We start from the raw sequence: 27345 nt of genomic DNA, 5'->3' as shown, positions 1-27345 counted from the left end.
TATAGGTTAATAAACTATTGTATAAAATGAACCAAAATATCCCTTCACCCAGCTATTGCAGTGGATCAGATGGAGCCGATTGTCATAAGTCATCACCATTCTATTATGACAAAAGTCAACTACAATCAGTTAAGGAAATGTCACGAATGGACAAGGAGCTTCTGCGATGTAGGTCTGGGCTTGATTTTACTCAAGATGCCCAAATTTGTTCATACCATAATGCCATATTGATGACAAAATTTCAGTTCCTGCAGAAGACATGCTGCAACCCATTTGGGAAAGAAAAACATGTAACCAAGAAGGCTTCAACAGCAGTAACCATTGCAGAGTCTGAAAAATTTCTACCAAACGTAGACACGAAGTGGCCCAAAAAGAATCATCCTGCCAGGATAAGCAAGAATCACCATCCACGAAAGACATTGATGTTGATGGTTGCTTTACTGCTACTACTTAATCACCATCATTTGAAGAGTCACCATTAAATCAACGGATCAGCAAAAGGGATTCAATGAAATACATAAAGTGCAAAGTTCTGAAAGCCCGAGGCAGCATTACTAAGGTAATTGCCACAGCTGCTGGAGTGAGCCAAGTAGATACTGCTAAAATATGAATGGGAGAGTACCAAAAATTTAAAGATATGAATATCTTAATTAAAGAACTTAAGATTAAGCTCCAGGCTTCAGGAAATTGCAGTAAAGTTCAAATTTTGTCCCTGGTCCCAAGTTTCAGGACTATTGGGAGGGGGAAAAAAAGTAAAGAATTTGCTGTTTCGACTAAAATGGAGAAGTAATCTGGGAAACTAAAGATGGAAGGTGGGATTTTGGCAACACCTACTAACCGAACAGGGAAAAATCTCTATGACAAAGTAAAACAAAAAGGCTTTACTTTCTTTTTGGAGATGAGTTTTCTTGTTTATGCTCAGGCTAAAAGGATTGTGTTGCAGTAAGAATAAATGGGGAAAAAGATTCACAAGCAGAACTTTGTAACAACACTGAAGTTATACCTTAAGCAGTTAAAAAGAAATCTTTCAGAAAATGAATTAATTGTATTGATGGATTTTGCTGAGAATTATTCATTTGTTGTTACATGTGCTGCACAAGATTTCAGTGGGAGAATAGTCAGTTTATCTATTTTGGTGGCAAAGAATGTTAGAGAATTAGCATTTGTATGATCAGTAACTATCCATCATGATACCATTGCTGTCCGTGCATTTCAAATAAAGTTAATAGCACATTTGAAGACAAAGATTGAACACATTAAGGATATTTATTTCTTTATTGATGGTTCAGCTGCTCAAACAAGAATTTTAAAAAAAAAAAAAAAAAAAAAAAAAAAAAAAATTTCATCAATTCATGTCTGCATGAAAAGGATTTTGGCATCACTGCCGAATGGAATTTTTTTGGAACAAGCCCGGGTAAATCGCCTTGTTGTGACATTGGGGGAACACGAAAAAGACTAGCAGCCTGTGCTAGTTTGCAGAGGCCCTTACATAACCAGATATTGACTCCATATGATTTGTTCAAATTGTGTGATGATTGTATTCCAAGCATAAAGAGTTTTTATGTACAAAAAGATTTTGAAAAAAATTAACTTGATCAAGAAACAAGGTTTCCCATAGGATTTACAATATCTGGAAGAATAGGAAAAACATCAGTTTAAGCCAATTAATTGTAATTGGTTCAGAGTGAGCAGAGTTTCCAATGATGCTACAGCATTTACAGATAATGCCTCAGATGCAGATGAAGAAATGCCAACAGCCTCAATTGTAAGTTTACAACCAGGACAGTATGTTGCATGTTGTATGTATGACAATTTTTGGTGGGTTGGAAAAGTGTGTGAAGTTTCACATGAGCAACATGATGACCTCATCAGCTTTATGCATCCATGTGGTTCTGCTCGTTACTTCTACTGGCAAGCTGCTAAAGACACCTGCTGGATTCATGAGTAACATATTTTCATGACTTTTGAAGCACCATCGACATAATCATCAGGAAGAAATTATCGTTTTCCTCGATCCGCCCTGGACAAAATTGTAGAGTTATTTAATCAAAAGTGGAGCTGACTCTTAAACGTTTTTGTTTTGCAAATTTGCTGCCTTGTGTATTATACTTCTTTTGTGGCATATGTTAAATTGTTTGAAACTGATTTATACATTCAAAAAATTATTGTGGGATTTAATGAGCAAAATATTTCACTTTTCAATAATCTCGAAGTGCTAAAATAATAAGTTTGAAATGTATTCTTACCCATCAATATGCTACATCCAGAAATTAAACACTATCGCTTTGAAAGCTTAAAGCCTGCCCTTTCAATAATTGGCAAGAAAAAGGGATTGAACAAAACAGTTCAGATATTACCCCCCCCCCCCCCCCCCAAAAAAAAAGTTCCTAGGACTTTCAAATAGAAAATTTTGGCAAACTTAGTAGATGCTATCTTTTCTTCTAGGCATCGAATGTTACATAAATTTGATCCATATATAGACATCATATGTAGGAACAACACTCTGAGGTTTTGGTGTGATTGGTTCATATGAAAAGTAGCAGTGGTCAGTCAAACCTTGGCTGTCAGAATAGCACGACAACTTTCTTAGCCACTTTACAGGCTTTTATCTCTATTTAGGTGTGGCTAAATCCCAAATTTTTGCCATGGTGTGATTCAGCATGGACAATTTTTTTTTATGTTAAAGACCAAATGTGTGCTAGAACTTTTAAAAAAGCCTAGCAAACATGGCACATTTGTATGTGATGTGAAGATGAGTAGCCTCTCTTTAAAAGCTCCTAAAAATTCAGCAACTGAAGATACTGAACTGAAGTTTGGTATCCATCCAAGACCATATAGAACTTTCACACCAAATTTCTTAGATTTGTAGATGGTCGAATGGGGACCCCTGGTTCCCTTGATGTGGAATGACCCTTTTCAAACTACTTCAGGAGTTTTCTCCATGGCCAAAAGAACATCAGAATTGTCAGACATGTGTAAAGTAAATGAAAAGTAACTACGTAATTAATGAAGCTTAAGACTCTCGAACAAGGAATGCTACCTACTACTTTGTTCTCGAGTGTAAGGGGTCTAGCAAAAATGTTGCTACTTTTATTGAAATATCAGTGGAATCCTATAACTAGAGGCCACCTGTCTTTCACAAAATGCGAAATCATGAAATTTTACAAATTTTGCTCAAAGTGAGAAACTATTTACCTTTCAGCAAAATCACATATTTATTGACAAAATTGTGTGGAATCACACCATTTGAAGTTAACAGCAGAAATTCAACTCAAAGTAGGGCAGTGAAATCCAAATATTGATGTCAGTCAATTCCGGAGCACTTAGATACGCAGGGTGAAAATTATTTAAACCAACAAAATATGGTAGGTTGCATGGGACACCAAAACAAGCTTTTTTCTAATGCCACTATTAACTGTGAGCATTTCTTAATCCGGTAGAGGGTGTAATCCCTCTCAGAACTCTGGCAATTGCGCATAATGTGGGACGAATCAGATGAATGTAAGAAATGTCCTTCATGGGCAGTTGTTGTTCATTTGACTTACAGCATGTGCACAGTATGGAATCGGATGATAATCCACTCAGAGTACGGTTTTTGCAGTGGTACCTGGAACAGCGTAAAATGCATCCTACACTCCTGTCTTGGGCGCTGTTGACTGGGAAGCAACATTCGGCCATGACGGAGTCTTCAACATTCACAATTCACATGTTTTGAGTGAGGTTAATCCAGATGCCACATTTACTCATGCTCGTAAAGTGTGGTTCTATGTGAATATGTGGGAAGATGTTGTTTGTGACTATGTAATTAGGCCACATCTCCTACCTAGGCCATTAAATGACAAGCATTATTACAGTTTCCTCACCAGGTCATTGCCAGAGTTGCTGGAGTGTGCCACTCTCTACAAGATAGTACATGTGGCTAAAGCGTGATGAGGTGCTGGCACATTTTAGTTGTCCTCTTTGTCAGTTTTTGATTGTCAGTTTCCAGAAAAGTGGATTAACACTGTCGTCCTGTATGCGGCTTAGTAAATATTTGGCCCCTGTGGATTTTTATGTGTGACGAGAGATGTGCAACCTTGTTTATTAAATCCCTGTTGAATCGGAGTGGTGGTGGTGGTGGTGGTAGTGGTGGTGGTGGTGGTGGTGGTGGTGGTGGTAGGAGCAGCAGTAGTAGGAGCAGCAGTAGTAGGAATTAAGGAGGCTGCTGCAACCTTTGAACTTATTAGACAGAACATGGCCCACCATTGTAACCTTTGTTTACAGGTCAGTAGAGACATTTTTGAACCTCTACTGTAGTTGTTATAATTGTGGCAATGTTGTTGTTTCTTGGTAATGGTACCTTTTGAATAAAGGAACTGAAAATAAATTTGTGACTGGTTGCTGTCTCAACAAAACTAAGAATTAACTTGTTTGCGTTACTTTTTGTCCTCACAGAACACACATTTTCTAATGTGTTTCCATTGTACCATACAACCTCCAAGAGTTATAAGCTTAATTAATTTTCATCCAAAGAAAACTCCCTCTACCAGTTTAAAAAATCATTCCCTGGAAAATGACCTTAGAGAAAAATATTTGTTCCGGTGTCCCTTGCAACCTCCCAGAGGTTGTTGGTTTAAATAATTTTCACCCTGTATATGAAAAGGAAAGTTACTACTCACCAAGATGCCAGGTTGCAGATAGACACAACAAAAAGTCTGTCACAAGTAAAGCTTTCGACCATTAAGGCCTTCATCAACAATAGTGTAGACACACATGTACTGCGTGGGGTTAAGGATAGGAGGCTGGGATGGGGAGGGAGAGGGATAGTATGGTAGGGGTGGCAGACAATGAAGTGCTGCAGCGGGGCAGTGGCGGGGAGGGGGAAGTAGTGGGGAGGGGCAGGGGGGGGGGGGAAGTAGCAGAAAAAGAGAGAAGTAAAGACTGAGTGATGGTGGAATGACGGCTGTGTAGTGCTGGAATGGGAACAGGGAAGGGGCTGGATGGGTGAGGACAGTGACTTACCAAGGGTCAGGCCAGGAGGTTTATGGGAGCCTTAGTCAGTCGCTGTCCGTACCCATCCATTCCAGCACTACAGTCATCATTCCATTGTCACACTCAGTCTTTTTACTTCTCTCGTATTCCGCTACTTCCCTGCCACCAATCCCCTGCCGTCTGTCTAACCTGCAGCACTTCATTGTCTACCACCTCTACCATACTATCCCTCCCCCTCCCCACCGCAGCCTCCTCCTTACCCCCACCCAGTCGCCACTGCCACCATGCACAGGTGCTGCTGCTCGCAGAGTGGTTTCAGTTGCCTTAGACTGTAGTCGGGTGTGTGAGTTGTGTTTGCGTGCGTGTGTGTCTACATCTATTATTGACGAAGGCTTTAATTTCCGAAAGCATTATTTGTTACAGTCTTTTTGTTGTGCCTACCTGTGACTCGGCATCTCCTTTTCATAATATTGTTACAGTTCATCCTAGATTTTCCATTGTTTGATTTTCATCTTTTATGTTGATACTTACAGTAAATCTTAACAAGTATGGTAGTGATAGTTTTTTTTCTCCAGAAAAGGAATTTTCATCAGAATGATTTTACGTGTTTGAAAAAACTAGAAAGGTGTTAAGTGCAAAGACTGCGATGTGTTAGTAGCAGAGAAAGCACTTGCACCTAAAACCTATTCACATAAGAAGAATAAGGAAGAGGCACTAACGATGACAGGTGTCAAAAGACAAGTTGCTTCGAGATGTCAGTGTAATACCAAAATGAGCAAAAACCAATAAAGAAAAATTCATTTTATTAACAACTCAAGCTTTTGTTGAGCTAATATTCTGCTAGAAAAAGTTGAGTTGCTCATCCAAAGCTGAGGGAGAGGGTGAAAAAATGTGTACTGTGTTTTTGTAATATTACAATTTCTTTTTTTGAGGGGAAGAAATATGTTTAATCAACATTAGTGTCAGATTGTGTGGCTTCGGAGCAGCTGTTTTCCTAGTGTTACCAAAAATGAACAAATGCACTTTTGTGTAACAAAATGTAGCTGGGAGGGAAGATAATTCCTTCATGTTGCTTCGAACCCACCATCCTGTCGCAATAACTATTCTTAATTTTATAGCAAGAATGAGACTGAGACCTTGTGAACGAGCAAAATTTGGCCTTTTCTTTGTTGCCATCTGTCAAGTGGCAAAAATTATAATATGTAGAAATAACTTACTCAACGTAACAAAACAATGGAAAATCCTGAATGAAATAATGGCAATATTATAAAAAGGAAAGCTGCTCCCCACTATACAGTGGAGATGTTGAGTCACAGATAGGTTCAACGAAAGACTGTGTCAAAGCTTTGTTTGACAATCTTTTTGTTGTACCTTTCTGTGACCTGGCATCTCTGCTCTTTGGTAAGTAGCAACTTACTTTTCATAATATTGTCAACCTAACCAAACTCCCAGGATTTTATAATGTTTTCCAATGTGAAGTTCAGGGAGGATGTAACGAAGTTTGCAACTATTTATTTACGTATGTGTCTGTCGGCTGTGATGCTGTGTTGGTCACTATATTGGCGATCAGAAGCCTCGTAATTGAACTAATACCCATATTTTTCCATATCAGTCACTTCAGTTACATGGAAATTGTAATCAGATTGAATACACTTTCTGTACTTGCTACGTTGGCACAAATGACAATCGAACTTTTGCAGGTGTATTTTCAAATTGATTTCAGCTCGTTCATTTTGAAGACAAGGAAGTTGATAATTCTATTTCTTCAATTGTGTTCAAACATCGAGAACATCTCGGTGATACGGTAGAATTAATTGAAACTGTTGAAGATGGTGCTGTGAACTATTTTAAAACATTGACCTCCAGTACAGTAAAAAAATCAGTGCCTAGCTATTTTTCTTGTCAAGCATTGCTCAAAAGGCTGCAACTTGCTGGTGGCATAAGAGAGCTTCAAGATAGCATCAATTCATGTTAGACAGTGTTAGCTTAGTGACCCTTCACCATTTAATGGAGTGTGACGTAGGAAAGATTGCATTCCTTCTATCAGTAATTTGTTTGATCCAACAAACATAATGAAAGTTGATTTACACAGTTTTGAAGTCTCTCAGCTAATGAAGTGAATTCCCATTCTACTAGAACCTTCAGCATCAGAATTTCCTGAACCAGGAATTTAGTTGGGGATTTAGTTGCTATTTCTTATAGGGAAGGTGAAGATGTTGATGTGATCGCTATTCTTCTTTCCCTGAAATCAGAGTATGGGCATTTTGTGGAAGCTGCAGTGAAGGCTTTTTGGATCCCAGTCAGTAATGCTGATGGGGAGAGGTCATTTTCAACATATTGTAATATTGACAGGAGAACTGCTGTAATTGCGGTAATACGGAATTTATAGTATCTCTTTCAGAATGATTTGTAGATTATGTACATAGGCTAGGTCCTACTTTTTAAAGTGGAAGGATAATTATTTTTAAACATTTATAGTTTAATGTAAATATTCTCACTGGACACATGATTTTCATGCTTCTTGAATTTACGTAAATTTTCCTTTAGCTTTCTTTGGTGAAAAGTGGAAATAAAGTTTAGTGAAATAATTGATAAAATGATATTAAAACAGCAAAAAATATACTGAAATAGCTTTTAAAAACTAAGAAATCGGGCAAAAGCTTTCGCCATGACAAAGTGCTCTACTTACTCTGAGGTGACGAGTCATGGGACAAGTTTTCTGATGTGATTATTGGTACATGACGAGAATTAACAGACTTTGAACATGGAATGGTAGTTGGAGCTAGAAGCATGGGACAGTCCTTTTCAGGAATCATTAGGGAAATCAATATTTCAAGATCCGCAGTGTCAAGTGTGTCCTAATAATACCAGATTTCAGGCATTACCTCTAACTAACCACGGACGAAGCAAGGGCCGATGGCTTTCACTTAACGAGGTTGTCATCGGCAATGGACAAGCAACCGTGAAATAATAGCAGAAATCAATTCGGGATATACGACGAATGTATCCATTAGGACAGTGTGGCAAAATTCGACATTAATGGGCTGTGGCAGCAGATGATTGACGCGAGTTCCTCCGCTAATAGCATCACATCACCAGCAGTGCCTCTCCAGGAGTCATGACCATATCAGTTGAACCCTAGATGACTGGAAAACTGTGGCATGATCAGATGAGGCCCAATTTCAGTAGGTAAGAACTTTGGTGCAGGCCACATGAAGCCATGGACCCAGGTTGTCAACAAGGCACTGTGCAATTTGGTAGTGGCTGCATAATGGTGTGGGCTGGTTTTGCCTGGAGTGGACTGGATCATCTGGTCCAAGTGAACCAAACATTGACTGGCAATGGTTGTGTTCACCTACTTGGAGACCATGTGCAGCCATTCATAGACTTCATGTGCCCAGGCAACGATGGAATCTTTGTGGATGACAATGTGCGATATTCCTGGGCTGCAGTTGTTTGTAATTGGTTTGAAGAACTTTCTGGAGAATTTGAGTTAATAATTTGGCCACTCAGGTCACCCATCATGAATCACATAATACATTTATGGGACATATTCGAGAGGTCAGTTCGTTTATAAAATTCTACCCAGCAACACTTTCATAATTATGGATGGCTATAGAGGCAGCTTGGCTCAATATTTAGTGCAACGTCTTGTTGAGCCCAACCCAAGATGATTTGCTGCACTATGCTGAGCAAGAGGAGGTCCTACACGATGTTAAGAGGTATCCCATGACTTCTGTCAGCTCATCGTATAACCCAATATATTTTCGTTAATGAACGATTCATATTGAAACTGGTCAGAGGATATTATTCTTACATTCCGATTATCTGAGAAATATGAAAACAGTAATACATAGTATACTGTCTCTTCATTACTATCCCTGTACAGAGTGAAGAATTGTACTTTTTGAAAAACATTTTTTAGTTTGTAAGAGAGATTGATAATCTCTGTACGCCTTAACTGGTACCTGACAGAGTTCTGCAAATTGAAATGTTTTCATATTTTTTCTGTGGCTAGTTCAGTACCAGTCATTCATTATTAAAAATACACGGAATACGGGATTCTGCTGAAATTTCAACGGATGTAGTGATTTATGTTTCCCAGGCTTCTTATTCCGTTCCTTTTTTCTTCAGAGATAAGTTATTAGTGAAGAGTTTTTGGTAATACGTGACTTCACATGTCACCATGTTAAAATTGCTTCTTTTGCCAAAACACAGTGAAGTTTACAAATATTCATCTCATTAACATTCTAAAGCAGTTAAAATTGTGGTAGACATTTCAAACAGTATATTATTAAACTAGCAACTAAGGGAAAGACAGGTCAATAGCTTATGAGAAAAGCCCATTCTTGGTATAAAAATAGATGTGCCACTTTTCCAGCGATATTGTTGCAAAATCCAGAGCAGTTTTTGTTTGACCATCTATCGATGGCCCATAAAAATTACATTATTTCATTGAAAAACATCTGTAGTTTCTGGAATGTTGTTGTAGATAGTGAAGTTAGCATATTAATCAAATGGCAAAATACCCTCCTCTTTGGGTTCTATCATTTGCCAAAATCTTGTGTAGATATCTCAAACTGTTTATGAGGTAAGAGGAATGTATTAATATTTGGCTTTTTCACTAGTGTGGGCATTTGGGGGCAGAGTGCTTCACATAAAATCCAGTTTCTCGATCAGAAACAGATGACAATATCCTTTAAACTTTGGAGAATGATTCAGTATGTTAGCTGCATTTCATAAGCAGCAACACAAGACCTAAAATGCACCAAACACAAATTCATAGTGATCCCTATTTTTCGTAGCAAATCTGTAGAAATTCTTCCAGTAGTTCACTTAATCTTGAAATATCGCAGTAACTTTGACAATTGATGAAATGGTAGTCAGTTTTATTGTGAAGCTGATGAATGAAGTTATAAGATATGTGAGAATTAAATTTTTTCACCAAACAGTTTCTTTAAAATTGATTGAGAAAGATTACAGATCAACCGGCTTGTGTGTGTTGCTGTTCTTGCAGTCGAGCATGCCTGCTAGCTTCTGTGCCAAATCTTACACTGTGTGAGAGGTTCAGAATGTGAGCTAGCTGCCACCCCTCCTGGCAGTCAGTTTTGACATCTAGCAAACTTAAGGTAGACCTTACTGTGTTCGATAGGCTTTAGAGATAAAAAATATGATTTGAAAACTTTTAACAGTAATTTCTTTATCCCTTCTTCTCAGCTTCTATTTGCCCAAAGTAAAATCAGTAATTTTGTAGTGTTATTGGGTTGTGAAGTTGCTGCTGTAATTTTGATGGGCAAAGCTGATCCTTGTTCATAGTGAAATACTCTGAGATCGACATTTATACACAGCAGATTTTCATATCTTGTGCTGATCTAAGATGAACTGCTTCACACAATTGGCCTTAATTGGTTAAAACACAGAACTAGGGTGACTGCCGTATCTCCCCCACAAGGGTAGTGACATTACATTCTGCAGACTTGAGAACGTGATGGACAGAAAGAAACTTTTGAGCAGGTCTGTGTAGCTCTTAGAGGAATGTACTTATCCCAGGGAAGTCTTCATAGCAGACTGAAGATTTTGGCATGTTTGACTACCCTGTTCAGAACCCCAAGGTTGGTCCTCCCATCACTTGCCACATCACTATCAAGATATGTGAAATTCACATTCTTAGTCTTCATCCTCCTTTCTGTGTGTCAAATGGAGGGAGTGTTCTGTTGATTCACTTTGCCACAATCTTGTTCCTGCTCCTGTTAACCATCTAGTGACTAGGTCCTACTTTTTGAGTATTCCACTGGTAATGCAGTGACATAAATGACCTACATTATCTCATATGGTAAATGTCTCGTTCGGCTCCAGTTGGAGGGAATAGACTGAAAAAAAAGTGATTTGAGCTAGATGGCATCACTTGCAAGTTAATCATGCTTAGCAGGAGAAATTTAAGGGTCATGGGTCATATCGCCTATCTTGGAGACCAGAATTGGCCACAAAGATCTTGCTACAGGCTGCCATGCGACTGTTTTGTGTGAGGTTACATGAAGTCAAGTGGTTATTGAAAAAAGGAAATCAGATTCCCCAGTTAAAGAACGAAATGGAGTGTGTTATTGCAGAAATTGATCCAGACTAATGCAAAAAAAAGTCATTCAAATTTTTACAGAAATTTTATACTTTCATTGATTGCTGCCGTGTGGGGGCTGCATATTCAATAATGCCTTTACAATGTAATACAATCAAATATATTTTATTAAAGATAATTCATTTACATCAGTGTTGTGGAATTATAGACTTGTGCTCTAAACATTAAATGCAATGCAGTGTTGTTTCTGGCAGTCTCTTTGACAAGTGCTAGAGTATAGGGCTTTTTCCATTGAGGCTGATGCTCTGCAATGTATCAGGCAGCATCTCCTGGTGTGATGCTTGGCTTGTTCTTGTGCAGTGATCTTATGCCAGAAATCACTGGTTAAAATATTAGTGGTGGAAGACATATCTATCACCAGTATTTGATTAATAGTGAGAAGTGGTGACATACATACTCTGTACCAATATCTGTGATTAAATTTCAGACAGCTCATGAAGTGAGGTATCTGACACTGTTGCTGGTGATTCATCTGTCAAAAATGGATATTAAGCTTCGTGAGGCTCCATATTGCTATTAAAAGACGGGTAATCTACAGCATCAATCATAGTATACACAGCCACCGAAATAAAAATGTCACCCAAAAACTGTTTTTTGACACTGCGACTGAAACAGAAAGAAATCACAGTTATAGGACCAGCTCTAGTGGAATACTTTATTTCCAGTGAGAAATGAATTAAAAGGCTAATCTGGAAAGTAAGGTTACAAGAATTTTTTGAAGTACAAAAAAAAGTAAAATAAAATTTACATGCATTGTAGTGAAGGTCTTGCATTATTTTTCCACATAATCACTATTTACCTCACCACATTTTGTCATCCGTGGGACAAGATTTTTGATTCATGTGTCATAGACATCTCCTGCTGCCGTCTTCAGCCCGTTCTTGACTTCAATTTTCACCTTGCTATCGTCGGAAAGGTGTTTTCCACGAAAAAGTTCCTTCAATTTAGTGAACAGATTACAGTTGCTAGGTGTGAGATCGGGACTGTGAGAGGGGTGGCTTAACACTTTCCAACCAAATGAAGTCAACAACTGCTGTGTTGCACGAGTGGTGTGCAAACTTGCATTGTCATGAAGGAGACAGACTCCCATCGTGACCATCCTGCGATGTTTGTTTTATATGGCTCTGCGAAGTTTCTTCGTGATCTCACAGTATCTTGTAGCATTTGTTGTTTCACCTCTTTCCAAAAAAGTCAATGAGCAGAATCTCTTTTCTCTCCCAAAACACTGACACCATGATTTTCCTCACTATTTGTCGAGTTGAATTTTTTGGCTGAAGGGGAGAGAGTACGGCGCCAGCGCATTGTTGTTTGCTCTCTGGAGTGTGGTGATCAGCCCAAGTTTCATCTCCTGTCACTACAGGTTTGGGAAAAGCATCACAGTTTCAGTCTTAAAATGATCGAGAAATTTGTAAGTGGCAATAACTCTGTTCATTTTGTGTGCTCTGGTAAACATCCAGGGCACTCATCACGCACACAACTTGCGATAATTTTGTCGATTTAAGATTTCACGAACAATAATTCCTGAAATGTTAGGACAGACTGCATACAGGTCATAAATAGCCGAATGGCGATCAGATAGATGATTATCTTCAATTTTCTGCACCACATCATCGGTCACAACAGATGGCCTTCTGCTTCCAGCTTTGTTGCGAATTTCTGTCCTTCCAAAAATTGAAATTCCGTACCCATTTCGTCACGTGCTGCCTTGACATTACGTCATCTCCTTAAACTGAAACAATTTCGTGATGAATCACAGTGGCATCCATGGCTTCAGCATTTAGTTAGCGAATTACAGTCCGCGCTTCACAGTTGGTGGGAGCAGGAATGAGAACACTCATTTCTAACAGTCACCACAACGCTAATTGATGAGCTAGAATTTGTTGGGAAAGCTCATTCCTTCCATTGGCTTCCCACTACGCGGCAGTGGTACCAGCTTCCCCCCTAGATATTTCGACATTTAATGTTAGTTTAAGGATAATCCTTGTAACTGTATGGCTTTGGAAGCTGTGACTTGTCAGTTTGTATGGAAATATGGTGTAGCATAGCAGAACCTCGAATACCGAGAATACATAAAACTGCCTGCCATTCTGACTGCATTGTTTGATCTTGACTGAGCCTGTAGAGATAATGGGAAATGTACCTAAACAACCACATCAAAACTGTTTCATGTTGCTGTAATAAAAATGAATATAAAAGATTATAGTGATGAATTATTTTACAGGTGCTGTTGTGAGCCAACAGTATTTTGGAGACTAATTGATTTAGTGATATTCCTTTGTATCATATTTCATCTTCATTTTGTAATTTCCGGTGATTGTGGCATGACACTGTACAAAATTATTCTTTTGTAGGCTCCTCCGTCTTTGACAGAAGCAATGATTCTTGATACGGAAGCTGCAGTTATGTCAAGTTTTGAATTCTTGGCTCAGGAAGAGGTTGATATGGATGACGATGACGACATGAGTGATGACTTGGATGAAGCACCAGATGATGAACAGGATGATGTTAAGACAGCTAAGCGCAAAGGGAAGGTAATTGTTTCCTTTTTATGTACACACATTTTTGGTGTTAAAGAATTTTGACTCGGTTGGACTTTGTCATGCTCTGAGGGAACAAGCCCTGGTCCCCCCCCCCCCCCCTCTCCCCCACCCCTCCACCCCTCCTCCACGAAGGTGGTGGGGAATTATTCTGGCTATTAAAACACACACACACACACACACAACACACACACACACACACACACACACACACACACACACACACACACAAAATCCTGCACTGGTACTAAATCGGGAGTTCTGTACTGCAAACATGATATAAGCATATTTACATGCATGTCTGAAAGAACAGACACTGTAGATGATCCACAGCTGTACAAAATATTTCGAAATTCATTGACAGCAAGTTGCTTGACATCAGTGGTATTAGATATAGACGAACTACCTACTAGCATCGTGAAAATTTGTGCCAGACCTGGGAAATCTGTTAGTCCCAGTCTGATGCTAAACAGGTAGTAAATCTATACCTAATACAGCTGATGTCAAAGAATTTGCAGTCAGAGAATTAATTTAGACGACAATATGCATTTAAGTTATTAGTCAATAAAATAACTCCTTGAATGAGGTTTCTCGTATTTTATATGGACATAACAAGTTATGTCCACAAACTGTAAAATATACATAGTATTACATAAGTGTGTGTAACCCAACAGTAGGTCATTTCTAAAATTATTATCAGTTGGTTATCACATGTGAAAAACTCATAAATTTATTGAATGAATACTTTGTTTGTGGAGGATGTGGTGGCTATGGTCCACTTTAAGTCCTGAAGAAGGCTTAGTTTAGCTGTCCTTATCCTGGAAGCATTTATGGAAGTCATTCACAAAAATGGCCCTTAAGTAGTTAAATGTTCCATTATCCTAACGTTGACTTTCAAACAAGTACTGTACAATCCCATTTTTAAGACTGATCAGAAATTGTAAGAAATGCATGGAAGTTACAAAAACTCCTGATACTTAACCAAAAAGTTACAGAAGTCAGGTATGTGAACCAAGTTACTTTATGATACAGCACCGATCTTTTTTAATTTAACTGGATTATTGCCACTATAGTTGCAACCACCTCAGTGGTGTAGGAAGTTTCATATCTGAATTTCTCACTTAAAAATAGTCCTTTCTCTGTGTTTATGCTCTTTAACATTGATGCACAAAGCATACAACTACCACCATCATACTTTAGTGAAAGATCTTGCCGAGAACATGAGAAAATGCTGGTTGTATGTAAAATCAGTATGTGGGTCAAAGCCTTCTACCCAGTCACTTATTGACTAGTCTGATGTGGCAGTAGTAAAGGTAGTAAAAGGAAAGATGAAGTATAAATTTCATGTTCAATAAATTATTCACACAGACATATTGTTGTTTGACCCTTGCACAGACTTCAGAAAAGGATATAGTAATAGGCATCCATGGAGTATAGAAGCAACTGAAAGAGATGAAAACAAATAAGTCACCAAGTCCGAATGGCATTGCAATTTGGCTTTACATAGAGTACTCCATTGCATTGGCCTCTTACATTGGTTGCATTTAACACAAATCTCTCACCCATTGCAAAGTCCCAAGAGACTGGGTAAACACAGGTAACAACTGAATATAAAGTGGGTAAAGGAGTGGACATGCAAAATTACAGACCACTATTGTTAACATTGGTTTGCAGCAGAATGTTTGAAGTTCAAATATGATAAATTTCCTTCAGATAGAAAAGCTTCTGTACACAAATCACCACAGATTTAGAAAGCACTAAACATATGAAACTCAGTGTCTCCTGTGCTCATATGATATTCTGCGAAGCATGAATGAAGGGCAACAGGCAGGTTACATATTTGTGGATTTCCAGAAAGTTTTCTACTGCAGACTGTTAACATGGTCCAGGCATCTAGAATAGCTTGTCAGATATGAAATTGGCTCAAAGACTTTGTAAATAATAGAATCCAGTTCATTGTCCTTGATGGCCAGGGTTCATCAGACAATGGTATTGTCAGAAGAGCACCAGGGACTTAAGATAGAACTGCTCTTGTTCTCCTAAACAGGTAAGGTGAACAGCAATACATGACCATTTGTTGATTGTGCTATAGCTTATGGGAAAGAATTGTTGTTGAGTGACTAGAAGGATACAGGAAGGCTTAAATAATTTTTATCTTGTGGGATGAATGGCAGCTTGTTTCAAATGTAGAAAAACGTAAGTCAATGTAGATGAATAGGAAAAACAATCGTGTAACTAAAGTACAGTGTTATAGTGGTTTGCTGCTTGACACAGTCACGTCAATTAAATATCAAGGCATAACATTACAATGTTCTAGGAAATGAAAAGAGCATTTAACATTGGTTGTAGGGGCTGCAGATAGTCGCCTTAAGAGGAAGGCACCGTCCCCAGGGGTGGGACTGATTCCCCCCCCCCCTCCCCCTCCTCTCTCTCCCCCCCCCCCCTCCTCCTCCTCCTCCTCCTCCTCCTCCTCCTCCTCCTCCTTCTTCTTCTTCGTCTTCTTTTAAAAATGTTCTGTTCAGAGATGTAGCTTTATGTTCCATGTATCTCGCCCTGCTGGGCCCTTATTTGTGGGTAATTTATGAAAAAAGTCTGATTTTGCATATTGCTCTAGAGCTTTAGAATTGTGTATCGTACAGGCTAATGGCATAGCGTAATGGTTAAGGTACATCCCTCGTACAGAAAGTTGTCGGTTCGCATCTCATTGGGTATGTTGAAATTTTTCATTTTTAAATATTAATAAAAACACTCGTCTGAATTTAATTATTTTTTATTTGTATATCATAATATTTAAACATTTGAATAAAAACCAAATCTATTTGTTGCAAGATGTAAATTTTTTTGGGTGGTAACACTTGTACAAACATTTTAGACATAAATTTCTTCTTGCACATAATAATAAAATTACATGAACAATGATACCAAATGAAAGAAGAATAGGAAAGGAACAAACAATGAGAGCAAATCAAGAAGTTAGTATGGAGATTAAAATGATATGAATAAGGATTAGAAATAAAAAAAATTACATTTAAACCAATCGGTTGAATAATAATAATGATAAAAGCCATTTCAATAAAGATGGAAAATTACAAAACACTTGAAGAGATCCGAATGCACAACCTTCTGAATGTGGGGAATCCACAGTAATGCTTATGCTGCACTATCAATCTGTGTATTTGTATTACTTTAAAGGCTCTAGACCAACACACGAAATTTTGACGTGTCCCCCCTCTGTCCATTACTCATAAACAAAAGCCCATGAGAGTGAATGACTGCTGAGCATGATACTTGACCGTAACCTACACAATCGCACAGATGGTTAAAAAAGTCAAACCCACCACTGGGGACATCTCTTATAATCTACCAAGGACATATAGACAACTGCAGCTCTCATATAAAGGACACCACACACGGAACACTAGTGGAGTCCATTCTTGAGTACTGCTGAGTGTTCGGGAGGAGGAGGGAATTAGTGTTTAATGTCATGTCGACATCAAAGCACAAGCTCAGAGTAGGGAAGGATGGGGAAGGAAATCAGCTGTGCCCTTTGAAAGGAACCATCCTGGTGTTTACCTGAAACGATTTAGGGAAATCACAGAAAACCTAAATCAGGATGGCTGGAGACGGGTTTGAATCGTCGTCCGCCTGAAAGCGAATTCAGTGTGCTAACCATAGCGCCACCTCGCTTGGTAGTGTTCGGGATCTCACCAGGTCAGATTAAAGGAAGACATCAAAGTAGTTAAAGAGGCATTGTGCTAGATTTGTTACCAGTAATGTCAATCATCATGCGAATATTACGGAAAAGCACTCTGAACCCAGTGGGAATTCTTGGGCAGAAAGATTATGACCTTTATGAAGGCAAACACCAGGCACCCTTGTATCAGACATTGTGCAGGGATTTTTCAATTTTGTAGTATTGGCACAGGTGCTGTTCACAAATATCTTTGATAAAAAAGAAATCTGTGGTTGATGTTGCAGTTAATTGAATCTGTGTGTGTGTGTGTGTGTGTGTGTGTGTGTGTGTGTGTGTTTTTACTAAGGCTGTGGCAGTGGGGAGGGGTGGAGGTTATGTGTGTGCCCTGTTATGCGTAAGGCTCATATTGCACTTGCAGATTATCTGGCAAAATTCAGCCAGTCATTGGATAGAAATGTACAGGTGACAATGGTATGATAGGGAAATGGAAGCTTCATAATGATTGACTTTGCTGCTCTGTATTTGACAACAGGTTTGGGTTATTTTGTCCCTTACTGACATCTGCAGATTTATAATGAACTGGTGTTCCTTTGATATTGGTCACATTTATGATGGCATTGGGAAATTAAATAACTCAATGCAGTTAATTCAGAGAACTTGCAGTGAAAGTTGTGCCCAATAGTTTCTTGTTTGTGTGCGCTTTGGATCATAAGCTAATGTAAATTGTCATATGAAGTGGATGTATATTGCACTGAACTGAAACTCTCAGAAAACAAAGCATTCATTGATGTATATTGTTTTCCTTCTGTACATGGTCACAATCAAAGTTTACACTATGTTAAGTTGTCACTTTGAATTAAAGTCCAATAAAGATGATCTACTGTTACTGTACTGTCATCTGTGTGTATGCCAGTAGATTCACCTTGGCCATAGTAAAAATCCTTGCTTTTAATGCTGTGGTAACACATTCAGTATATAAATGGCATAGGCCAGTACATGTTCAATCCACAAACTTTTTTCAGCCTAAACCTCTTAAGATTTATTTGAAATTAAGTATGCTTGTAGTATTCATAAACAGTAACACAAAACATTTATTCACATATTTCTGGCGGAAGGTTACTGAGTAATGGGTGTTCAGCTCTAAACACCTTCAGAAATTAATTTAAGTATTAGGCCTGCTTATCAGCTGTGTGTTACTGTATGACATCAAAGTAAAGTAGTTTGTAATCGATATTAAAAAAAGGTTACCTAATCAGTGTCTAAGTAAAAAGACAAGGTTACAAACCTGGAAAAAGTGAATACCAGAGATAGGCTTAAAATCAGTTATTAGTTATTGCTACTGAGATGAGTCATATGTCAAATTAATCACGCGTCTAGCCAATCAGATTTTTTGCCCATCACCATTTCTGTATGGGATAATGTATATGTTTGCCCTGTAGACATTTAAGGGTTCAATATTGCCTTTACTTATCTGCTACTTACTGACAGAACATCCACATCACAGCGAAATGTGAAAGATATGGACGGCGCGTGTGCTACACACACACACACACACACACACACACACACACAGTGTGTATCACTGGCTAAAATGCAATTTTTGGGGCAATTAAATTTCTATCAAATTACGTGAAAGTAACCTTTTTGCACTTGATTTTCCCCTCCACCAATTTTTATAAGCACAACATCTTTTCTACCAGGTACTGACCTGCTTGCCTTTGTAAGAACAATGTTTTTTTACAGAATCAACAGTCATCTGATTAAGAGTCTTGCCAGGTTTTGGATTGGGAGAAGGTAAAATACTCTTGGCCTTCACCAAATCTTTTACTTTTCTAGCCTTGTAATTAGTAACATTAAATTCCTCTTGAAGCTTCTTAACATTCCATCTTTTAGGTAAAAATAAGAAATTTCACCTCTCTTACTTCGAGATTAGCAACTACTAAATGTCTCTTTCAGCTGAAAGATCATCTCCGATTCTGAATGATCATGTAATAGTTCACCAGAAGGCAGTAACAATGCTTTTCTTTGTATTGTTGAAGTTAGTTTTTGTTTTTTAGTATACTGCACCTCACATAGTTTCTCTTTCTTAACACAATTCCGCAACAGACTGCAAACAAGTTTTCATAGTTTTTAGGGTTGAACTTGCTTGTACGTCACTACACCTTAACATTTTTTCACTTTTTTGTTTGACCTCAGAACACACTAGGTTGTCATAGTCTTCTGTGCTAGATGTATCAGAAACTTCTACTGGGGAAGTATTTTCTGGCACTTGTCACAGCAAAAATTTTAGGCATGTTATGCCATTCTGAAATGAATCGTCTAATTTGATTTAGCAGTACGCAACATTACTTCTCCGTCTTTCCACATCCTGGAAGAAAATTTATGGTTACGTTAATAGTTTGCAGATACTAACTGGTTGTAGGCATATAAACTTCTGCACTTCTGCAAGAATTGTACTAAAGTATCTTTAAGCTAATTTCATCACCAACTTAGTATTGGAGGGTAGCGTGGAGGGTAAAAATCGTAGAGGGAGACCAAGAGATGAATACACCAAGCAGATTCAGAAGGATGTAGGTTGCAGTAAGTACTGGGAGATGAAGAAGCTTGCACAGGATAGAGTAGCACGGAGAGCTGCATCAAACCAGTCTCAGGACTGAAGACCACAACAACAAGAAGCTAATTTCAAAACGCATTTCAGAATTAGTCACATTATTTTACTTTACTATGCCACGTTGTACCAAAAGAAAATGTACAGGTCACTTTTCTACAGTAGCTGAATGAATATTCTCCAGTGACAAAATGCCTAACAAATGGGAGATAATAACACCAACTGGTCATTCTGTATACAGTCTGTACTGTGAAGTTTATTGCTTGTTTTAAGATGCATATTTTAGATATGTTGAGGAGTTTATTAATTTAGCTAGTGCTATGCTTTAAAACACAGTTATAAGTATGAAAAGTAAAATTTTGCTGGAAAAGTAATAAATCCAACTACAGTTCTGTAAAATTATCATGGGTAACAAAATAAAAATAACAATTGATGGTCTGAATGATATTTAACAGAGTTGTGATACACACAAAATTATTTTTGATAGTGATATCATGCTCATTGTAAATTTTAACTTTCAGATTACACAGAGGAAAGCACTATTGTTGGCATAAATCTTTTTTTTACAATTTTAAAAAACATGGTTTTTCAAAACTCATTAAATTCAGTCATGGTTTCATTGTGTAGTTTAATCAGAACAAAAATTGTGAACAAATTGATGACGTGCTGTGAGGCAAAAATTAGATTTGTTTTTATGTTTTTTAGGAGCAGTCACTAGATAATCACTCTACAGAAAATGTGAAAAAAGTTTTGTTCTACTATTTACCAATATTACATGCATATTTAATTTCACATAAATCTAAGAGGGTCAGGTTGTAGCACTTCTTGATTTGGCATGGAATAAAAACCCACATCCATCCATTGGCAGTATAAAATATGTTCTGATCTTAACAAAATTTCTCATGTTAATTAAATACTTACAAAGTAAGTTAGCAATGTTTATTGTTTGCCACTGAACAGACCTCTTGTTTTCCCTCCTGTAGTTGGTTCTGGACTGATGACCGTAGATGTTAAGTCCCATAGTGCTCAGAGCCATTTGTAGTTGGTTCTGGGACAATTTACAGTTTGTAACCACGTTTCTGTCTGTCTTGACTGATTGCTTTGTATGTTGTTAAATGTACAATTATGCGCTCTTTGTCTGACTGGGGTGGGCTTTTGATTTGATAAATGTAAAAAAGGGTAGCTTTTGTTTACTTAAATCAATTTTTCCTGGAATTTGCAATTCGTGTCACTTAAGATAGTGCAATTTTGATGACTGTTTTACAACTTAATGTTCCCCACAAGGAAGGAGCGCACCATCGGAGACTCCGGTAATCATGGAGGTACTTCTGCAATGGCTTCCTCTACGTCTACAATTTATGCTCACAAGCGGAAGTTAAATGAGTTTCAGCCACGGACAATTCTTCTATCAGCCTGATACCCTCATGGTGTACTGCGTCAAGTATCTTCAGATACGAAGGCCTTGCTGACCCATACACGGTGCAACCATAGTCAAGACGCGATCGGACGAAAGACCTATAAAACTGCAGCAGTGCCACAGTTCCTTGTTGTTTCTCGGTCGGACGAAGGTCAAGACTTCTCCACAGTCAACCCCTTCATTATTCAGAAAGGTGTTGATGCAATTGCAGGTCCTGTAAAGTCTTGTTCCCGATTACGAAATGGCACCTTGTTGTTAGAAACAGTCATTGCCCTCCAGGCACAAAAATTGCTGCGAACTTCACTACTGCACACCTTCCCTGTCTGGGTGGAAGCGCACCACACTTTAAATTCATCACACGGGGTGGTTTATACATGTTCACTCGACAGATTGTCCAACGAGGAAATTCGTCTGAACAGGGCGTAACAGCTGTACATAGTCGTGAAAAGGGTTGACAAGGACTTGGTTCCAACCCATACTATCTTCTTGACATTTGACAGAGTTCAACTTCCATCGAACATTAAAGCGGGCTATGAGATAATTTCAGTTTGCCCTTACATCCCCAACCCTATGCATTGCTATAGGTGTCACCAGTTTAGTCATACCAGCCAGTCATGTTCCAATCTGGCCAAATGCATTACGTGTGGCAAGGATGCCCATGAGGGTGCTTTCCCACTTCCATCCCCTCATTGCATCAACTGTATGGATGACCACGCTGCTTCCTCTAGAGATTGCCTCATTTTCAAAGATGAACGGCTTATTCAGGAAATCAGAGTGAAGGAAAAGGTGTCTTCATTTGCTGCTCGTAAGTTATTCGCCAGTCGAAAGCCCACTGTGCCTCCAGCAGGTAAATACAGCACTGTCCTTGCATCTCCTCGGCGTACTAAGGAGGCAGCCACACAGACTTGTGATCTCACCTTTAGTGCCATGGTTGTCAGATCGGCCAGCACAATGATCGCCTGTTCAACCTCCCCACTATCACCTGCTCACTCTACGGCTCACCCTTCATCAGCTTCTGCTAAATCACGAGCCCCAAAATCAGACACTCGGACTTCCAAAAAAGAGCCTACTTGCGAAGATTTTTTACGTACCCCGACTTCCAAACCATCGATTCCTCCCTCATCTCAATGTCCTGTTTCCAAGAAGGCTCATAAGAAACCAAGTTCCTCTCCTTCTCTGCCACGGTGTGCCTCATATACAGCGCCACCTGGCAGTAACCGCCCTCGGCTGTCTTCTGTGTCGCCAAGGCGCACTGCTGGCAGCCGATCAACCGGCCAATCACTGGTGGCACGAGCTGCCCCTGAATAACCAATGGATCAGGATCTTCTGGCTTTGGCCGAATGCCGTTCCGTGCTGTCGGCCGCTGGCTCTCAGCAGTCGTTGAGTTGAGAGCAACCGTGGTAAGATTCTTCCCTTTTCTGTCCACCCTATGTCAATTATCCATTGGAATATCCACGGCATTAGAGCCAATCGGAATGAATTGTCAATCCTCTTACGATCCTACTTGCCGGTCATCTTCTGTCTTCAGGAAACAAAGCTGCGTCCCCATGATCGCTTTGTTTTCCCTCATTTCCAGTCAGTCCAGTTTGATCTCCCATCTGTTGATAGCACTCAAGCACATGGGGACTTAAGATTCTTCTCTATGATACTGTCCATTATCACCCAATCCCCTTAAACAGTTCCTCCCAAGCTGTTGCTGTATGTCTTTCCCTTTCAGGATACACCTTCTCTCTTTGTACCATATACATTCCATCATCCACACCAATGGCGAAGAGCTGATCTCCTTCATCTCCTTGGTCAGCTCTCACCCCCCTATTTGCTGGTTGGGGCCTTCAATGCCCACCACCCACTTTAGGGATTTCCGTGTCCTTGTCCGCGTGGCTCCCTAATCATTGATGTCTTCCACCAAGCGGATCTTGTTTGCCTCAACACTGGGGGAACCTACATTTTCATCTGCCTCCACGACAAATTTCTCTCATTTGGACCTTTTGGTCAGTACTGTTCAGCTAGCTCGGCGCTTTGAATGGTTCACTCGAGTGACCGTTTTCCACGAGTCCTTTGATTGCAGCCACCTATGCGCCCGAGACGCTGTAAGTTTGCCCAATCCGATTGGACACTTTTTTCGTCTGTAGCTACATTTGATGACAGTCACTTTCCTAGTGTCAACGATCAGGTCACTCATGTTACAGAAGTTATTGTTACAGCTGTGGAACATTCAATACCTCGCAACTCTGATTTGCCCTGGCGTCCCCCAGTTCCTTGGTGAAATGAAATGAGGCGTGCTGTGACACAATGCGTGATCGACGACGTGCTCTTCGTGTTTTCCGCCACCATCCTACTTCGGCCAACTGTATCTGCTATAAGTAGTTATGTGCGCAATGCCGTCATGTCATCCGCGATAGCAAGGAGGCAAGCTGGGACTTCTCTACTAGCTCTTTTAACACCTTCACTCCCTCCTCAGAAGTTTGGAGTCGCATTCGACAGTTATCTGGCGTGCCTAGTTTCTCCCCGATCTCTGGGCTCACTGTCGCGAATGATACCTTAGTGGACCTTGTCGCAATTTCTGATTCATTGGGTCAACACTTTAGAGAGATTTCGAGCTCTTCAAATTACCCACCAGCCTTTCTCCTGAAGAAACTTGCAGCGGAAGTGTGACCTCTTGCTTTCTCCTCTCAAAATAGCAAAAGCTATAATGCTGTTTCTCTATGCGGGAACTCCCAACACGCACTCTCTTCTTCTCGCTCTTCTGCCCCAGGACCGGATATACCGAGCGAGGTGGCGCAGTGGTTAGCGCACTGGACTTGCATTCGGGAGTATGACGGTTCAATCCCGCGTCCGGCCATCCTGATTTAGGTTTTCCGTGATTTCCCTAAATCGCTCCAGGCAAATGCCGGGATGGTTCCTTTGAAAGGGCACGACCGACTTCCTTCCTTGTCCTTCCCTAATCCGATGAGACCGATGACCTCGCTGTTTGGTCTCTTCCCCCGAAACCAACCAACCAACCAACCGACCCAGGACCGGATGGTATCAACATCCAAATGTTGCTGCATTTATCATACCATAGTTTGTGTTAACTCCTTCACCTTTATAATCTAATTTGGACTGACAGTACTTTTTCTAGAAGATAGCAGGAAGCTATTGTCGTACCTGTTCCGAAACCTGGAAAGGACAAACATCTCCCCTCTAGCTGTCGCCCCATTTCTCTCACGAGTAGTGTATGTAGGGTTTTGGAGCATATGGTGGATTGCCGTTTAGCCTGGTGGCTGTAGTCCCGAAGCCTTTAACACCTGCCCAATGCGGTTTCCGAAAGCATCATTCTGCAGTTGACCATCTTGTTGCTCTCTCCACTTATATCATTAACAATTTTCTCTGGAAACACCAAACTGGTAGCAATATTTTTTTGATCTGGAAAGAGCATACATACCTGTTGGAGGACAGGCATCCTTCGCATACTGTTCTCTTGGGGCTCTAGAGGTCGGCTGCCCCTATTTATTCGTGATTTTATGGCAGAGTACACATTTAAAGTGAGGGTGAACACTACCCTCTCCTGTACTTTCTCCCAAGAAAACGGGGTACCACAGGGCTCCATGCTAAGTGTTGTACTGTTTGCCATCGCCATAAATCCAATTATGGATTGTCTCCTTCCTGATGTCTTGGGCTCCCTCTTTGTGAACGATTTTGCGATGTGCTACAGCTCTCAACGGGCCAGCCTTCTTGAATGACGTCTTCAAGGATGTCTTGATCGCTTCCACTCTTGGAGCATCGAAACCGGCTTCCGCTTTTCTCCCAGTAAGACCGTTTGTGTCAATTTTTGGCGTCATACGGAGTTTCTTCCGCTTTCCCTACATCTAGGCCCTTTCGACCTTCCGTTCGTAGACGTCGCTAAATTCTTGGGTCTTATGTTTGACAGAAAACTGCGCTGGTCCTCCCACGTTTCCTATCTTTCAGCTCGCTGTCTCTCGAAATTGAACTATGGAAGCATTGTTTACTCCTCTGCTCGGCCATCTATTCTTCGCTGTCTCGACTCTGTCCACCACCGTGGACAGTCGTTTAACGTCTGGAGCTTTTTACACCAGCCCTGTGGAAATCCTTTATGCTGAGACTGCTGAACCTCCGCTGTCCAATCGGTGAGTTGTCCTTTTGAGTAGTTATGCTAGCGATCTGTCTTCCATGCCTGCTAATCCGGCCCATGACTTCGACTCCTCCTTGGATTTAGGGTATGCAGGCTGCCCTTCCTCTCTCCTACCACTGGGAATCCAGTTCAGTCAACTGCTACATTCTCTTTCCTTCCACTTTCCTAAAACTTTCTTGACAACTGGGGGTACAACACTGCCTTGGCTCCGCCCTCGGACCTACCTGCTCAGTGACCTTTGTTAGCTTCCCAAGGATGGTACACCTTCTCTCGTTTATCATCAGGTATTTGCTGCTCTATGCGCACAAATGAAGGGTGCCACATTTATTTATACTGATGGCTCTAAAACATCATTTGGTGTTGGGAGTGTCTATATTGTTGGCGACACCCCTAATCGATTTCGGCTTCCCGACCAGTGTTCGGTTTTTGCTGCGGAACTTTACGCTGTTCTCCATGCTGTCCGATACATCCGTCGCCATCAGTGGATACAGTATATTATATGCTCAGCTCTCTCCTCAGTCTCCAAGCTCTTTACCCTGTCCATCCCCTGGTCCACCTGATTCAGGACTGCCACCACTTGCTCCACTTGGGGGCGTCTCTGTGGCATTCCTGTGGATCCCAGGACATATTGGTATCCGTGGAAACGAGGCGGCCAATATAGTGGCCAAGGCTGCAGTCTCTCATCTTCAGCCTGCTGTTCGCATGGTTCCCTTCGCCAATCTACAGAGTGTTTTATGTCGTCGTGTTGCTCTTTTATGGCACGCACATTGGTCTATGCTTCTCAATAATAAATTGCAGGACGTGAAAGCTCTTCCCTGTGCTTGGACCTCTTCCTCCCAAACTCGTCGTCAGGAGGAGGTAATTGTAACTAGACTATGGATAGGGCACCACTGTCTTTTTAGCCATCGTCATATTTTAAGTGACGATCCTCCCCCGGTTTTTCCCCACTGCTCTCAACTGTGGACTGAGACACACCTTTTACTTGACTGCCGCTATTTTACTCTGCTACGCTCCAGTCTACAGCTGTAGCCTGATATATCTTCCATTTTAGCAGATGACACGTGCTCAGCCGATCACATCCTTAAGTTTATTAGTGTCAGTGAGATGACGTTGGTCATTTGAAGCTCTTTTTGGGGAAAACAACCCCCTGAGGAGCATTATAGTGAACTCATGTTGACGTCTCTGTGCCCAAATTCACCGGATGTAAAACCTATGGAACACACATGGGTTGCTATCGTTCATCACTACCTTGCCAACAAATCTGCAGCCCATTATTCACACGTATTTCATGACGTTTGTGTAGACATGCAATGCCACATACCTCCAAAAACTTACCAAAAACTGTCTCATCCCTGACATGCAGAATCAGTGAGGTACTTCATTCAAAAGATGGACAAACAAGCTATTAATTGGATGGTCGTAGTGTTTTGACTCATCAGTGTATTTAGGTAAATTGAAGATGTGTGTATATAGCGTTTGGGACTCAACTGCAGGATTGTAATGATTGTCTGCTCATGTTTATTTTAAGAGTGCCATTTACTGACACATACATTTCTCTTGCTGTGTAGTTGTTCGTTTTCTTTCCATTTGTTAACTGTGTTCTACAAGCCTTCACCATTTGCAGTGATGTCACTTTTTTTTTAAAAAAAATCGAAATGTGTGATAGATATAAAATGGTAACAAAATCGGACAACATTCAGTTTGAAACATAACAACAAAATCTGTGTTCGTAAGAACAACTTTTGGGCTTGTAAATGTTTGAAAGGTGCTTTATTTCAGATGCTGTTTCCTCACATAAGATGGTGTTGTAGCAATATTTCAGTTGAATTTCTTCAGATTTTTCACTTCAATTT

At 40.0% G+C, this 27345-nt stretch overlaps 1 protein-coding gene across 3 annotated transcripts in view; it reads left to right on the top strand.

Annotated features, from left to right (window-relative positions):
- LOC126416199 (striatin-3) overlaps positions 1 to 27345 on the top strand; it is an 86920-nt gene that overhangs the window by 34307 nt on the left and 25268 nt on the right. For all 3 annotated transcript variants that reach the window (XM_050083791.1, XM_050083790.1, XM_050083792.1), the window contains exon 5: positions 13456 to 13635. In XM_050083791.1, coding sequence (XP_049939748.1) covers positions 13456 to 13635 — 180 coding nt within the window. The remainder of the gene's footprint in view (positions 1 to 13455; positions 13636 to 27345) is intronic.

This window comes from Schistocerca serialis, chromosome 8, assembly GCF_023864345.2.
Source record: "Schistocerca serialis cubense isolate TAMUIC-IGC-003099 chromosome 8, iqSchSeri2.2, whole genome shotgun sequence".
NCBI lineage: Eukaryota > Metazoa > Arthropoda > Insecta > Orthoptera > Acrididae > Schistocerca > Schistocerca serialis.
This window is presented reverse-complemented; position numbering and strand designations above follow the sequence as displayed.